Genomic DNA, 15,062 nt, shown 5'->3' on the forward strand with positions numbered 1-15,062 from the left:
GTTTGCTGTTGTAGTTTATTTACAAATATTAAAAACTACAAACTGTCAATCATCTTCAGCCTAACGCAGAACAAAACAACTTCACCTTCACGTCGCTTTGCTAACTCATGCTCAAGTCCAAAAAGGTTTATTTTACATATTTAAAATACATTTAAAATCATTATTATTAGACTACCAACAGTACAATGCTGACCGCTGCCATTAAATGCAACATATTGCACAGCCTGACTTCATTCATATTTTTTCTTCTCTTAAATAGTGCAAAAGGGATTTTTTTTAACAGGAATGTTCTAGAGCCTCAGTCGAAAAAAAACAAAATTAACTTTGTACAGTGAACTGCCGACATAACAAAATCAACATGAAGGAGGAAAATAATCCAACTTTGTCCGTAAATAAAATAATAATTAACAAGGCAGAAAAACAACAACAACAAGAGGAATAAACACAAATTTCTGTATAGATTGCCACAGACAACAAAATAAATCTTCTCCACTGCGGAGAACGGGGCTGAGTCCACCTGAATGCCCCAGGTGAGTTTTATTTTTTCTTTTCAAAAACAGTAAAAAGAAAAAAATATACAAAAGAAGAAGAAAAAGCAGGGTGTTAGGAACTGAAATAAGAGTCCGGTTTTAGCTCCACATGAGTGTCAAAGGTTTTCTCTCTCTGCTCTCCAGAGTCAGCTACAAGTTACAAGATTTTCTATCCAGTCTATTTCTGTGGGATAAATCCTCAGTACTCGTTTACACAGAACATTATCAGTGTGTGTGTGTATGTGTGTGTGTGTGTGTTTTAGTTCGGTTGCAAGCCTGAAATCCATTTTCATGTAGTTGCCGTCAAGAGATAATGGCTCAGAAATTAAACTGTCACTGTGGCAGCTTGATGGACAGTAAGAGACCAGTTCTGTACCTTTTACCCCCGAGGAGCAACAAGACAAAGTCAGGAGTTAAAATACCAACAAAAAAAAAAAGTCTCCTGTGAGGTCCAAGAGTTCGTTCTTAAAGGGAAGGGGAGGGGGAGGGAAAGTATACGTGAGGAGGAGGAGGAGTTAGGAGGTGAGGGCAGAGGCAGTGAGCAGTTAGGAACTGGGGATGGGAGCTGATTCAAAAAACAAACAAAAATGGGTAGACAGAGCTTTGTCACCTCAATGCTTTGATCCAATCCGAGCGCTTCGTTTCAGGCCCAACCAGAAGTGCGTCTGTCTGCAGGTAAAGAAGTGCTGGGAGGGTGGGGGACTTACTTGATGTTGTTGGCATCGGCCACCGCCGCTGAGAAGGAGGAAGTAGAAGAAGAGTCTTTTATGGACTTTGTGGGCGGGCCCAAGATGCGTCCCGGCACCCAGCCTTCCGCGGCAGGCGATAGGCTGTTGGCTGGCCGGTAAACAAGGTACATGTTCTGCTGATTGGTGGCCAGGATTTGAACGGTCTCTCCCTGACTGACGCAGATCTCGTTCTCTTTGAGCGCAGAGTAGTCCTGAGTGACCAACATGGTGGAGGAGACGCCGTTGCAGCCGCCTTCACTGTCCTGAAGAGGAGAGGAAAGGATGGCGAGAAGAGAACAGAGGAGAAGACAAGAGGAGAAAAACACAAAGAGGAGAAGAGCAGGAGGAGACCGAAGAAAAGATGGAAATGACGGAGGAAGGATGAGGACATTAAGGACAAGGTTAAGGTGTGTCTATGTGGGTTGGATAACAGTCCTGCTGGCTGTGATGCCATTACGGCTGACCCAAACCTGAAGAGGAGCAGAGGGAGGTCAGGACCAAGGAGTAGGAGGAGGACAAACAATGACAATCAGAGTGTGAGCATTCTGTTCAGGCTTTCTTTTCAGTCCTACAATACAAAGTCGAAGCAGTTGATCGCCTCTATTCTTACAAAAAATCTGTAAGCAGCTTTCCAGAAACCAGTGTCCTGGTTATTCTGGATAATCCACATACCTGGTTGTCAACTAATTCATTGGGAACAATTTTCTACCAAATGTGAGTGTGAGGACATTTTTCAAAAGGAAATACCATTCACCTTCTTTGTATTGGGGGGGAAAAAGTCTTAGCACATCTCTCAAAACCACAGCAAATAAGAACAACACCATCTGCTAGGTGAGGGAGCTTTAAAAGGTTGTCATACTAGAGAGCCTTAAACATGTAGTGTTTTGTCCTATTTTAGTTGAGTATCCCTTTAACTCATGACTAGAAAACTCTAAAAGTCCTGAACATTGCTCCCTTGACGAGGGTCAATGTCGATGTAGAGCTCGGCAGCCTGCAAACCACAGAGTGAGCAGAGCTGTCCAGCCTCCTGCACGCAGCAAGAGGTTTTCAGTCAAAGTAGGTCAGAAGGAGAACAGTTTGCTGTGTATATAAACCCACACAGTATGAAGCCTACACCTGCAGCAGCCCAGATTTTAGTGTTTTAGGGACGGGTAACAGACTCACAGACAGCATGTAGGGAAGAAGTGTGCTTCATGCCCTAGTTCACCAGCTGTCTGCCGCAGTCTACGGTCCACGGTTAATGGCTAAGTCAAGACAATACTAATGCAAAATGAAGAGGAGCTGTGTGTCTCAAAACCAGAGCCTAAATACTCAGCTTTTCTGTAAATTGCTGAGAAAAATCGTGACACATTATCTAGACTAAGGAGAATTCATAAATAAACTAAGAAACCTATACAGTAGTATGAGTCAACAAGCCAGTTCCCCTCCCATCGTGTGTCCAGGCTGTTTGCAGGAACTCACCCTGGACTCGAAACATGACGAACCGCCGTTGGAGGTAGACACTTTCATCTGGCTCCTCCCTCTCTCCGTCTCCTTGTCGCCGAGCCCGACCGCCGAGGACGGACGGCTGTGGGAGGACGTAGTGGGCCGGTTCCCAGAGGACGAGCGGTTTCTGGTCAGTGAGGAGCTGCAGCCTCCTCCGCTCTTCTCCTTCTGGTACTCAATGGGAGACTGAAGAGCTATAGTCACACACAGACGGAAAATGTATATTCCTCTTTTGTAGTGTCATTTCATGTCCGCTGATTCTCCAGATGTTTTCCTCCTCTGGACATGAATGAGAGTTTTGGATCCTGTTTTTGTGCTGTAGTTCATTTAGCCCATTATAAACACTTCTCATAACTGCTGACCTGTTTCCAACGACTGCAGTGGTGTTGATTTACAAGTATTTGCTTGGGCAGCAGCTCTTTAATTCTTGAATTATTCTTATTCTTTACAGTTTTAATTCTTCAGCACTCTATGAAAATGTCCTTGCAGAGACTTGCTTAAAGTGCGTCACAGTGAACATTGCCTTTATACGTTAATTTTTCACCTCAAAGTTACATTATGATCATGTACCACACAGTTTCATGTGGGGAGACATTTTCTTTGTACATTCAAGTGCAATCAGGAAAACTCAACATTGAAAAAGTTAGGTACTGATATGAGTAATGAACAAATTAAGAAAATATCAAAAAACAACCCCTTTTCACTTCAATTACGTCATGCTTCAGAGGAGGATATAGTAGGTGTGTGTGTGTGTGTGTGTGTGTGTGTGTGTGTGTGTGTGTGTGTGTGTGTGTGTGTGTGTGTGTTTTCTCACCAGACAGGAAGTTGCTCTGAGCATCCAGGACTTCCTGGATGTGTCGGACCCAGACCTGCTTGATGTCAACGTTGGCAGCCTGCAGGGTGAAACGCTCCGATGAACCGCGACACGACAAGACGAACTTACAGGGATCGTTATCCACGCTGTCCTCCAGACCCAGGTAGGACACCTGTGGGAGGGGGGGTTTAGTCTGATTATAATTTATAGATTTCTTTCTGAAATCTCCATCAGGTCCAATTGACCCATTTGTCTTTTTTGAAAGTATACAATTATGGTAATTCTAACCCATATATTGTGCTAGCCTTTGACTTAAAATGGTGCTAGAAACATATTCTAATAATAGAGAACCTCTTTTTCTCTGACCTTGATGCTCTTCTTGAACTGGTATCCGGGCGTGGACGATCCCTTCCTGAGCAGCTCACTGAAGATGACGATCTGCTCAAAGAGGAAAACTCGTCGCTCTTTGGAGCGCGATAGGACGCCGGCATCCTGCTCTGTTACAAAGAAGGTTTCCTGCTGCAGCAGTTTGCCCTGACAGGTCAGTTTACCCTGCAGAGAAATTGGATCGGTCAACACAACAGTGCTCACTGGTCAGTTTTTCAAATTATTATCAGTAATAAACTGGTGGAGAGTGAGCTGGAATGTAGCAATGCTGTGGCCAAACCTGTTATTAATCAGCAGAACAGGAAGTGAACATACCTCGTATCCCTGCAGCCGACCCAAATTCATCATGTCATTACACAGTTTAGGGACCTGAGACATCAAATCTACTGCTTTCTGTAAGAGACAGAGAGAGTGATTTAAATCCATGGTTATATGATCATGTCAGGTGTGTGTCCCTCTGCTGGGCTGGACAATGAATGGACAAAAATCTACACAAGTCCTGGTTTCAGGCGGGGCTGTAAAAGCAGGGTGAATACTTTATGTGTCGGGTAAACGGTCGGATTTCAGCACTTTAAATGAACTTGTATTTTTACCTCAATTTGTTCACAGTCCATTCCTGCCTTGGAGCTGAACTTCAGGAAGTCCTGAGGAGAAACATAACTTTAACTTAACACAACATCAACATCACTTTACCCTGAATGTCACACGGACTTGTGTCTCAGATATGTGCTTTTATAAATCCTTTATTGAATTTGCATGTGAAGGGGAGAGTGATAATCTCTTTCTAATTCAATAAGATCATTTGTGTGTATGTTACCTTCAGTAGCAGCTGGTATTTGGTGATTCTCTGGATTGGTTTGATGAGGAAGTCACTGATGGACAACCTGGACTGGATGTCCTGCTGGATTCCCTGGAAGACAAACTTTCTTTAATTTTTGTTTCTTATATCAAATATACCAGATGATATATAATATAAAACAGACTGCATTAATGCAATAACACAGCTACAGTAACAATAAAATAATATAATTAAAGAGCAAAATGTCTCAAAAGACATTTGGTTGAGACATAATTTCAAGCTTTATTTCGCAAAATTAAAAACAAATCCCAACCTCACAGTAACATGAAGAGTCAAAACATCACTTACATCAAAATATGTGTCATATTCTGCTACGATGAACTCTGACTTGGGCTTATTCTGACAATAAACCACATACATGTGGAGTCTTCTCTCCTGTAACACACACAGGCACAATTTCTTTCAGACAGCAGATCACAGGGAGAGCAGGGACTTTTTCAGGTCAAATATATTTTAATTGCACAAAATCTTCATCATCATCACAGTGTTCAACTCACGTGTTTGATGAAGAGCTCAGGAAGGTGTTCATGGTCGTCCAGGCATTTCTCCAGCTCTCCTACGAAAAAACTGAGACAGAAGGGGGGTGTTATTAGTTAGCACATACAGACAGTACAAACTGGAGACAGCTGTCAGTCTCCACCTGACCCCTCGATGGGCCCAGTTCCAGCCTTTGGACTCCAATGCTGAACTTACTCTCTGTGCCAGTCGTAGATCTGGTGGATGTTACCGAAGACGATTTTGTCTTTTCCTTTCATGTCATCAGGGATGCCCTTGTCCTCGATCCTCTTCATGAAGCCCTGCGGGGTCACAAAAGGCGGGTTGAGGATGCTTTGCTCACTTCTCCTCAGTTAGTGACAAATAATCAGAACACCCGAGGAACATTTTACATCTAGCTACCGTGTGACAGAGAGGGGTTACTAAGCACACACTGTTTTGTCAGCCTTTTTTGTATCAAGGTTACATTTTTTGTAACATGTACCAGTTAAAAAATGACCATAAAGAAAGACTACTTTATGGGATCACAGTGACTGACAGAATGGATAATGCTGATTGGTCATGGCAGGGGGTTGCAGGTTAATCTAGCACAGATAAGCAGATGTGTGTATTCCCTCAGCAGTGGGTTGTCTCACCTCCACCACGATGCCCAGGTCTTTGACATAGTCCTTCTCAGTCTGAATCAGCTCGTTCAGAACGAACCTGAGCAGAAGAAACAGAGCACTGTAACATCAACTGAGGGCATGTTATCACAGCCTCCTGCTGCAGCAAGGCACGACCACCTAGAAGCAGTTGTAGCAGTAAAACTAGTGGTAGAAGCAGTAGTAATGATACACTTCAGTACTCACATCCGTCCTCTCATAGCTTTGGCTCTCTGCTCCAGTTCAGGGTTTCGTGGCTGGACAGGAGTGGTTTGCTCTGGTGGGGAGAGAGAGGTGAAGCCGGGGTACGCTCCTGGTTCCAGGGTCTGAAGGGAAACGAGGAGAGGGTCAGTGTTTAGAGGTGGATAAAATCTTTTTCCCTGAAAGACTCTAATATATTCAGAAAAGCAGCTACACTACTAAGTGAAATTCTCTTTTGTCAAGTCTATTTCAAGACCTGAATAATTGGATTTGTCTCAGAGCGCTTTACAACATCAACAACAATCTACATCCTTAGACACTCGATAAGCAAAGACTCCCCACCAACATCAGAATAATGAGGTGGACAGCAGAGGGCAGCAGGAGCTTGGCCTTTAGTAGTCATAAGGAACAACTGAAATCATCAGTTGATTCCTGCTGATTGTGAAAAATAACTTTGCGGAAGGAAACTGGGCGGCATGGTGGTGCAGTGGTTAGCACTGTCGCACAGGAGGTAGAGCGGATTGGGGGTTTCGATCCCCGGCTCCCCCCGTCACGTCGAAGTGTCCTTGAGCAAGACACTGAACCCTAAGTTACTCCCGGTGGAGACCAGCACCTTGCCGCCATCGGTGTGTGAATGAATGGGTGAATGAGACTGAGCTGTAAAGTGAGATAATTTACCATTTAAACTCCCGCTTCTGCTTTTCCGAATTGCAAATCATGAGTGGAAATCAAAAATTCCACATCAGCACCTCATCAACTGATTGCTGAGCAGAGAGCTCACCTGTCCACCTGACTTCTTCAGACTAATCTGCCGACATGAAAACAGTCCAGTGTGTGTTTGACCTTAACAGCAATCATCCGGCAACGCGCGCATGACAATGTGAGAACGAGTGCGCAGGTTTTGTTCTGTTAGATCTCGTGGCGTCCTTTCATACAGTCGATCCCAAAGGTTAGACACTGTGTTGGTAAATTAGATGTCTTTGCAGAGAAGAAGTATCTTTGCCTGGGGAGGCTTAGGGCTTTGTCCTGCTGAATGTAATGTCTATTACAATGGGGCTTTACATGGCCTTTGTGCAAAGCTTTCACACATTACAACACATACTGCATGTATACATAAATATGAACACAAAACATGACGAGGCAAACTACACAAACTACTGAAAACATGACTACTTAGTATATCACGAGAATGAAGTACAAAAACACAAGTACACTATACTGTACATGCATGACTGTGAGCACTACACATGTTCACTATTGTATTAATTAGGTGAAATGAGCACAAAACAATCCGAACATGATGTGTAAGCTTCATGAGACAGGAGGTGAACAGGGTGTGTTCACTTCAGCCTTCAGGCCCACAATGCCTCATTTTGCAGACAACTGGTGACTACACATCATGTGTTTTTGATGTGTGCCCACGAGGAAAATCTGTTTGTTATACTGCACAGATGTACGTCCCATACATGCACACAGTCATAAACACTCACCATCTTGGTTTTAACCAGTTTTTCTATGGCGCTAACCAGCTCTGCAGCGCTGGGCACCTCAGAGGACGACTGCAGAGACGTTAGCAAAGACGAAGACTGAGAGAGGAGGATCAAAAGCAACAGCGTGTTAGAGATTGGAAGCGAAAGAGAGAAAGAAGGAAGTGGAAGAAAGAAAGAAGAGTCAAAGCAAAAAAATAAATAAAAAGGAACAAACAGCAGTGAAAGAGAGAAAAGCTGTTAGTTAGCGGAGGGGAGCAGCGGATCACAGCTGCAGAGGGACACACTTCCAAACTACTGCTAATCTAAACCTAAATCAAATTAAATAATACTTCCAAAAAATGGATCATAATATGATACACTATACATGAATAGTATGAATGAAATCTAAAATGAAATTATTTAAAAAAAATAAAAACAATAACATACAAACTAAAATGAACATCATATAACACAAAAAGATTCAAGTGAATATAACATCGTAAAATGAAGCTTCTCAGTAGAAAGCACATAAAAGCAAAAGCTGCTCGAAGTTTGACAGATGTTAGTGGACACAGAAAGGAAGTAAATAAAATCTAAATAAAGATGTTTGAAGCAGACCTCCTCAAACCACGATCAGGCTACATCTTTCTCTAACTTCCACCGAAGATCAATCTCACTTTCTAACTGACCAGTTAGGGGAAACCGGCAGTGGCCCCCTCTCACCTTGTCGTCCTGAGCTGAGGGGTCCTTGATGATCTCCATGGGGGGAGGCAGGGGGGTGTGAGCCTCCTCGTCCTGCTCCTCCTCCCCGCCGCTCTGCATCCCAGAGGACGTTTTAGAGAGGATGTTCCCGTCCTTACTGAGGACTCTCTGAGGGAGACAGACACAGAATTCAGAGTCTTCACTTAGCAAACAAAGGAAAACGTGGCAGCTGCTTTTGGAGGCTTCAAATTTCCTCGAAACTCTCCCTAAAATCAGTTTGTGAATAAATCTGAAATGAGTTACAGAGCATGAAGATGCTGAGTCATGCTTCATTTTATGTCGTTTGGGGAAGTGGTGATGAATCAGACAGATAACTGGTCATCATGGTTCTGGTCAGGCTTGATGACTGAGTTGATTGTTTCTAGAATAAAACTCTTGTGAGCCAACGCTGGCAGGCTGAGAAGCTCCTCAGTCAAATGCAAAGCTGTTCCATTAATGCAGGTTTTAGTGGCAAAACTTCAAGCTGCATTTCATTATTCTGAACTACCAGAGGATATTGTGTGAAGAAGACTTCTTTACTGCGTTTTATTGTTGTAACTAATGCAGTGTCGTTTCCCTGCGGCACAAACAAAAACCAGCTTTGAGTTTGAATTGATTTGTTGAGCACATGTTTTTCCTTTTTTCCCCCAAGTGATTCTCCAACATGACTTAGTCTTCAGTCTTAGATTCAACATCTCCTTAATGGTCATTAAACTGTGTTTACATTGTTCTTGTCGGCTAAAAGCTGTTTACCACTCATTGTTTCAATTTGACTAGCATATATTTTTTTTAGCTTTTACAGTTATATTTATTAGAGTTTATTATATTTTTAAGGTTTTCAGATGCCAGAAAAGTTTGCTGACAAGAAATGGACGTGGAAATCAACAAAAATGTGTGTTGCAGGGTTTTGATATGACAATAGGAATGAGTAGTACAAAAAACAATCAAAGAAGTCCAGGGGCTTTATATCGTCATTATCATCAGTGAGTAATTCAGGAGTTTGATCAGAAGATTGTGTGTGTCAGAGATGGAAAGCCCTTACACACAGAAAGAGGAACTCGAGCTGGTTACTGTCATAAATGAAGATAGTGTTAATAAATCTCTGTCTTCATACATGCACATCACAGGCCAGGAGGAGCAGGTAGATGCTGCCCTTCAACTATGTAGGCAGGAACAGATGCACGTAAAACAAATATTTTAGGTTAGGTGTCAGGCTTTTTTTCTTTTCTATGTTAGTTTCCAGTTTTTCTGCTAAGTAAACCAAAGAGGACTGACCTCAAGCGATGAAATGTGAAATACCATTTATCGAAAAACCAAACCACAACAGTGGAAACAGCTTACCTCATCGATGATGTCATCCTGCAGGTCAGGCTGTCCAAGGTCAATACTCTTCCTGCTTTCCTCTCTTCCTGTTCCTGGTCCTGTCAATCGATCAGTCAAAAAGTGGCATTTTTGGATTTGAGGATTCAAGAAATCCAGGAAGTTAGGTTGTAGTTTGAACGATTCAAATGCCAAGACAGATATCCCTTTATCTTTTCTTATGTTGTTAGAATGACATTAGAAGACCCATACTGGTCGTTTTACCACATGTTAGCTCATTAACTAGCTTAGCTTAACTCTTAGTCTGAGTACAACTGTAACTGTAGCCCAGCGGTTTTGTTTGTTGCTGAACAGTTTATTTCTGCCTGTCTTACCAGTCTTCTTCTGTTTGTTATTGGGGAGTTTCTTGACGGAGCTGCCGTGGCTGAGGCGACGGACTGGACTGGTCAGCCATTTTCTCAGAGTGTTTCCGGAGCGTTTGGGACCAGGAGAGCTGGACTGCAGCGAGCTGAGTGATGGCTGCGGCTGAAGGTTCGCCACTGACTCCGTCTTTCCATCAGAGCCGCTAACAGGATAGTTTTCTGAAAGAAATCAGAGAAAACGTACATTTTAGTAAGATCCAAAGCCTTTGCCTTCATGATGCATTCATCTCCAAAAAGGATATTCCACAGTTACACTCCTGATCATGAATAAGGACGAGGGGACTTTTTTACTAGTGGAACAAAAGGTGACAAAAATTCAGACATGCCATTCTTTGTGACGGGAACTTTGTGACAGTCAGTCTGGCAACCCTCTTACACAAAACATTTTAGAGCTACTCACAACACTTTCTACTGCGCGGTACTTGACGGAAAAGGTTATTTTATAGGCCGTAATAAGTTTCTTTTTAGAAACAGAATCAAGCCTTACTTAAGTCAAGGTTTGCTACAGTTGTGATCTTAGAATCAAACCTTACATACTCAACACATCAATCAATTCAAAATACAACAGATAATTCTGTAGAGGGTGTTTCTCTTCTAAGTACACTGCCATTAACGCTCCCTTGCTCTGATTTCATTAAGTTCAAGTCTTTCCTGGCTCAGGATTAAAATACAAGACATTAAAGTTCTTCATGGTGTACTCCAGGTAAATAAGGAAGTTGAGGACTTTTATAATCTGTCACCTTCATACTTTATGTTGTCCTGCTCCACTTGTTGACAACAGAGGTTGGTCTCTGTGCACTCCAGTAGGTGTTTGACATTCATAGCCATATTAAATCAGCTGACAGGAACATTCAGGTCAATCATTAATCAAATTACTGCTATCGGGTTTTCACTCTTAGTTCAATAAATCAGAAAAGCAGAAAGGGGTTTCCTATGTTGACTGTGTGAGTGTGTGTGCGTGTTAATTAGGGCCCTGACACAAACCAAGCTCAGCATCAATGGTTATAGTAACAGCCGACGGTCATGTTTTCAGTTCCAGCTATGCAAGATTTAATTTTGACTGGTCATATCTTAATTTGAATCATAGATATCATTCATTGAAATTATGACGACTGATCAGAACAGCATTGAACTGCAACTCGTATTTAAATGAAGATATCTGGGAGTCACGTTTCATAAAATCAAAATCTTACATTTCCATACAATATAATGGTAAAAGTAACTTGGAATATCTTACATGATCACTTAAAGTAGCCTAAATGTAAATTAGGCTACTTTAAGTGATCATATATGTTTTGACTAGTCATAAATGAGCTGCAGATATCTGTAATGTTTCCCTTTCCCACTTTCCCTGTTCAGACACATGTGCTTTTGTTAATTACGTTCAGGCACAACAGCGTCATGTGTTGGTTCTTGGAGAGTGAAAATAGCACTGAGATCCAGATGATTCTTCATATTATTGAAACAAACAAAGTCTGTTTAGCAGCTGCTCTCGTGTAACACACGCCTCCTCTGATAATACTGTCATTTCAGACACATGTACACATGTTGGAGATAAATTCCTTCCTTCTCTGCTTTAGTATTGTGTTTGTTAGCAGCTCTGTTCATCTTGAAATACTTAAATGTAACTGTCATGAAGACATACACAACTAACAAACAGGTTTTTAATTCAACTGTTTAAGCAAAAGGGAGAGGTATTTGAATGTATGTGCTTAAAGATAACCAGGAAGCAGGAAATAAATGTTATCACACTGACTGTGACATGCTGACGGTTTCACTGAGATTATATCGCATATTCAGAGTGCGATATCAGCACATAGTTTGAACCACTTGGACCAGATTGGCCGTTTGTCATTCTACAGAGTGTAGAAAAAAAAGAGAAGACATTGCCGTTTCATTTCTGCGGCAAAGTCTGATACATCCAAACACAACTGACTGTGTGTGTGTGTGTGTGTGTGGGAGAAAGAAACAGTAGTCATGTGTCAGGAGTGTGGTGGATCAGCTGCACTCACACACAGCCGGGAGCTATGAGATGCGGCTGCACTGGTGTTGAGTGTATATGTGTGCTTCAGACAGGAAATGAAAGGTTAAGGGTCAGCAGTGTGTCCTGAGGTGTTCTACTGTACTATCTATGAGTGGTAAGCTCTTTTTTCACTTTTTTTGTTTACCTTCATTTCTCTCCCTATTCATGCCCTCCCTTCTTCTTCTTCTTCTTCTTCCTCCTCCTCCTCCTCCTCATCATCATCATCTCTGGCCTGCTTTTTATCTGAATGTCTCCTACTTGTACACTAATGTCTGTTGCTGAGCTGTCGACAGCAACAAAACATGTGATATTCTGTATCCTGTAAGATCAACAATAAACTCACTTTCACCTCCAACATCAGTATTACAAGTCAGAGCGGCAAGGCAAAAGTCAGCCACGCCAACAACATGCAGAAAGACCAGGGTGTGTTTGTGTTAGTTAAGATTACCCTACAGCAGCCACGTTGGCTTCAGAGCAACAACTCTTTCATTTTATGGCAAATTCAGCTTTTGTAAATATTTGTTTAATTCCATATGCATTAATCTGAAGTTTATTTTATATTAACTGTAAAATACTTTTCACCAATTGAGTAAAAAAAGTGGGTTTCGTCATTTATTGTAATTTGTTACACTTTTTAAACTCAAAACAATATTGTCCAAATAATAATTCTTCCAATATTTTTATCTGGCAGTGACCTTTTTCTGAGGTCACCTCCACGCCTCTTCTCAGCACTGTGGGTTAATGAGTGTATTAGCGGTAGTTGTTGCTTTAGTTGTTATCTGACTGTGTCAGCAGTGTGGCAGAGATAAAACTCAGCAGCCAAGGTCGCTTGGTGCTACTAAAGGTGCCTCTGTTTCTCTTTTTCTCTCATGAACAACTGTACAGTCCATACCTGATGAAACCTGTACAGACCCAAAACACGTGCTCATTTGAGCCAAAGGCCCTGTATATAAGGGTGTTTCTATGTTTGTATTTTTATTTAATTAATATCAAATAAATATAAGCAGACACACGCACACCTTTGTTGATCTTTTCATTTGTAATTTACTGCAAGAATTCCTTTGTGCTTGTAAGGTCACTTGAACTGAAACTCTTTCAACTTAAATTGTCTTACTGTCAGTCGGATTGCCCGCTTTCATTTCTTAGATACAGTGTGATTAAAAAACTAAGCAGGCAATCAGCTCTGTTAGCTCAGTCCGCAGCTGAGTTAACTGTCAGTAATCAGCCAGCGACTGGACCGGCCCGGCAGGATTCCTCCTGGTTCTCCCGATCACCACGTCACCACTGTTTTTCCCCCCTCTCACTCTCTCCCTGTCAGCATCTCTTCCCAGTGTTTCAGTGGTTACTCCCTGAAGTGCTATTGCGCAAATCCAGTCATGTGTTCTTAAGAGAGCGAAACATGTCATAGGTCACCTGTTCACCTGTGTGTGAGCTTTCAGCAGAAGCAATGTTAGTTGCTGACAGTGACAGCTGACTGACCGCAGAAACTCATTAAGGACTTGAGTGTGTGCACACACACAAACAGCTGACTGATAAAATGTGGAGCTGACCAGTCACCGCTACAACCAGGAACAGCCGTTAAGGGACCATATATTGAGTGTGAAGGTTCTTGACCTTGGAAACAGCAGCAAAAAACACAATATTTCCAAAGCTTTCAACCACATCTTTAGCCAGCGGAAGGAGTGGCTCAGGTGTCGCTGTGATGGATCAGCTGTTGAAACCTCTATGGCATGCTGTTGAGAATGCTCATCAGTAATGTATGTGAGTATGTGTGGTTTGTACTGAATGGCCAATAACACACATTCCACTACGTTTTGTTATCAGTTGCCATCAAGCAAACTAGATGATGAGGTCATGATGCATTCATCTCCAAAAAGGATATTCCACAGTTACACTCCTGATCATGAATAAGGACGAGGGGACTTTTTTACTAGTGGAACAAAAGGTGACAAAAATTCAGACATGCCATTCTTTGTGACGGGAACTTTGTGACAGTCAGTCTGGCAACCCTCTTACACAAAACATTTTAGAGCTACTCAAAACACTTTCTACTGCGCGGTACTTGACGGAAAAGGTTATTTTATAGGCCGTAATAAGTTTCTTTTTAGAAACAGAATCAAATATGAAAGTGATCATGAGGTGGACTTAATGCAAATGCTATGTTAATTCAGGAAGGGACAGTTAGGGAGTGACTATTGCAGAGTTAGTACTCTGGGTAACACTGAATAATGTGTGTTCTACACACACACACACACACACACACAGTACAGCAGTGTCACACTGATGGTCAGAGTCAGGTGAGACCAGACAAGGAAGCTTTTGTTCTGCAGCCGACAGAAAGACAGACTGCCTACTGTTAAAATCCCCATCACTCACTATCTTTAATCTCACACACACACACACACACACACACACACACACACACAGATCTGACGTCCAGCCTGTAGATACTAAACCAGCGGTCTGAATGCAACAGAACAGGATTTTTGTCTTGCTCGCTTTCTCTCTCACTCGGTTTCATTCTGTAATTATACTACACACACACACACATTTTGTCTATGAAAGGCTGTATTGACAAAGAGTATGAAAACTCAGACCCACTGAGCTCGACACACATGCACACACAGATAATCTCTCCTCTTTGAATACCTGACTTCCTGTTTTGTCTTTTGAAATAGCTGGTGTGTGTGTGTCTGCTCCAACCACTAAGGCAGGCAGGGATAACTATTCAGCCCAAAATGTAAAAATTATCAGCTTTGTTTTGTTTCTTTGTTTTATTTTTTTACCTTTTTTCCTCAACTTACAAAAAGAGGAAATTGTTTGAAACTGATTTTCATTGGTTTATTTTTATTTATTTCTCCACACATGTAATAGTTTTTCTTGCTGCAAGACAACACTTTTCACCACCGTTTAGAGTAAATGAGGTCTTTCGGTGAGGACAGCCGGA

General features: G+C 42.0%; 1 protein-coding gene across 1 annotated transcript in view; it reads right to left on the minus strand.

Annotated features, from left to right (window-relative positions):
- The window catches only part of kalrna (kalirin RhoGEF kinase a), a 115,801-nt gene that overhangs the window by 8,803 nt on the left and 91,936 nt on the right, over positions 1-15,062 (minus strand). Inside the window, exons 42-57 of the mRNA XM_070914871.1 lie at positions 10,045-10,251; positions 9,692-9,771; positions 8,333-8,479; positions 7,631-7,726; positions 6,147-6,265; positions 5,934-6,000; positions 5,497-5,600; positions 5,301-5,370; positions 5,092-5,178; positions 4,762-4,854; positions 4,538-4,588; positions 4,260-4,337; positions 3,924-4,109; positions 3,558-3,729; positions 2,703-2,937; positions 1,238-1,516 (exon numbers count right to left, since the gene is read on the minus strand). Of these exons, the coding sequence (XP_070770972.1) occupies positions 1,238-1,516; positions 2,703-2,937; positions 3,558-3,729; positions 3,924-4,109; positions 4,260-4,337; positions 4,538-4,588; positions 4,762-4,854; positions 5,092-5,178; positions 5,301-5,370; positions 5,497-5,600; positions 5,934-6,000; positions 6,147-6,265; positions 7,631-7,726; positions 8,333-8,479; positions 9,692-9,771; positions 10,045-10,251 (2,071 nt within the window). The remainder of the gene's footprint in view (positions 1-1,237; positions 1,517-2,702; positions 2,938-3,557; positions 3,730-3,923; positions 4,110-4,259; positions 4,338-4,537; positions 4,589-4,761; positions 4,855-5,091; positions 5,179-5,300; positions 5,371-5,496; positions 5,601-5,933; positions 6,001-6,146; positions 6,266-7,630; positions 7,727-8,332; positions 8,480-9,691; positions 9,772-10,044; positions 10,252-15,062) is intronic.

This window comes from Enoplosus armatus, chromosome 11, assembly GCF_043641665.1.
Source record: "Enoplosus armatus isolate fEnoArm2 chromosome 11, fEnoArm2.hap1, whole genome shotgun sequence".
Classification (NCBI taxonomy): Eukaryota; Metazoa; Chordata; class Actinopteri; order Centrarchiformes; family Enoplosidae; genus Enoplosus; species Enoplosus armatus.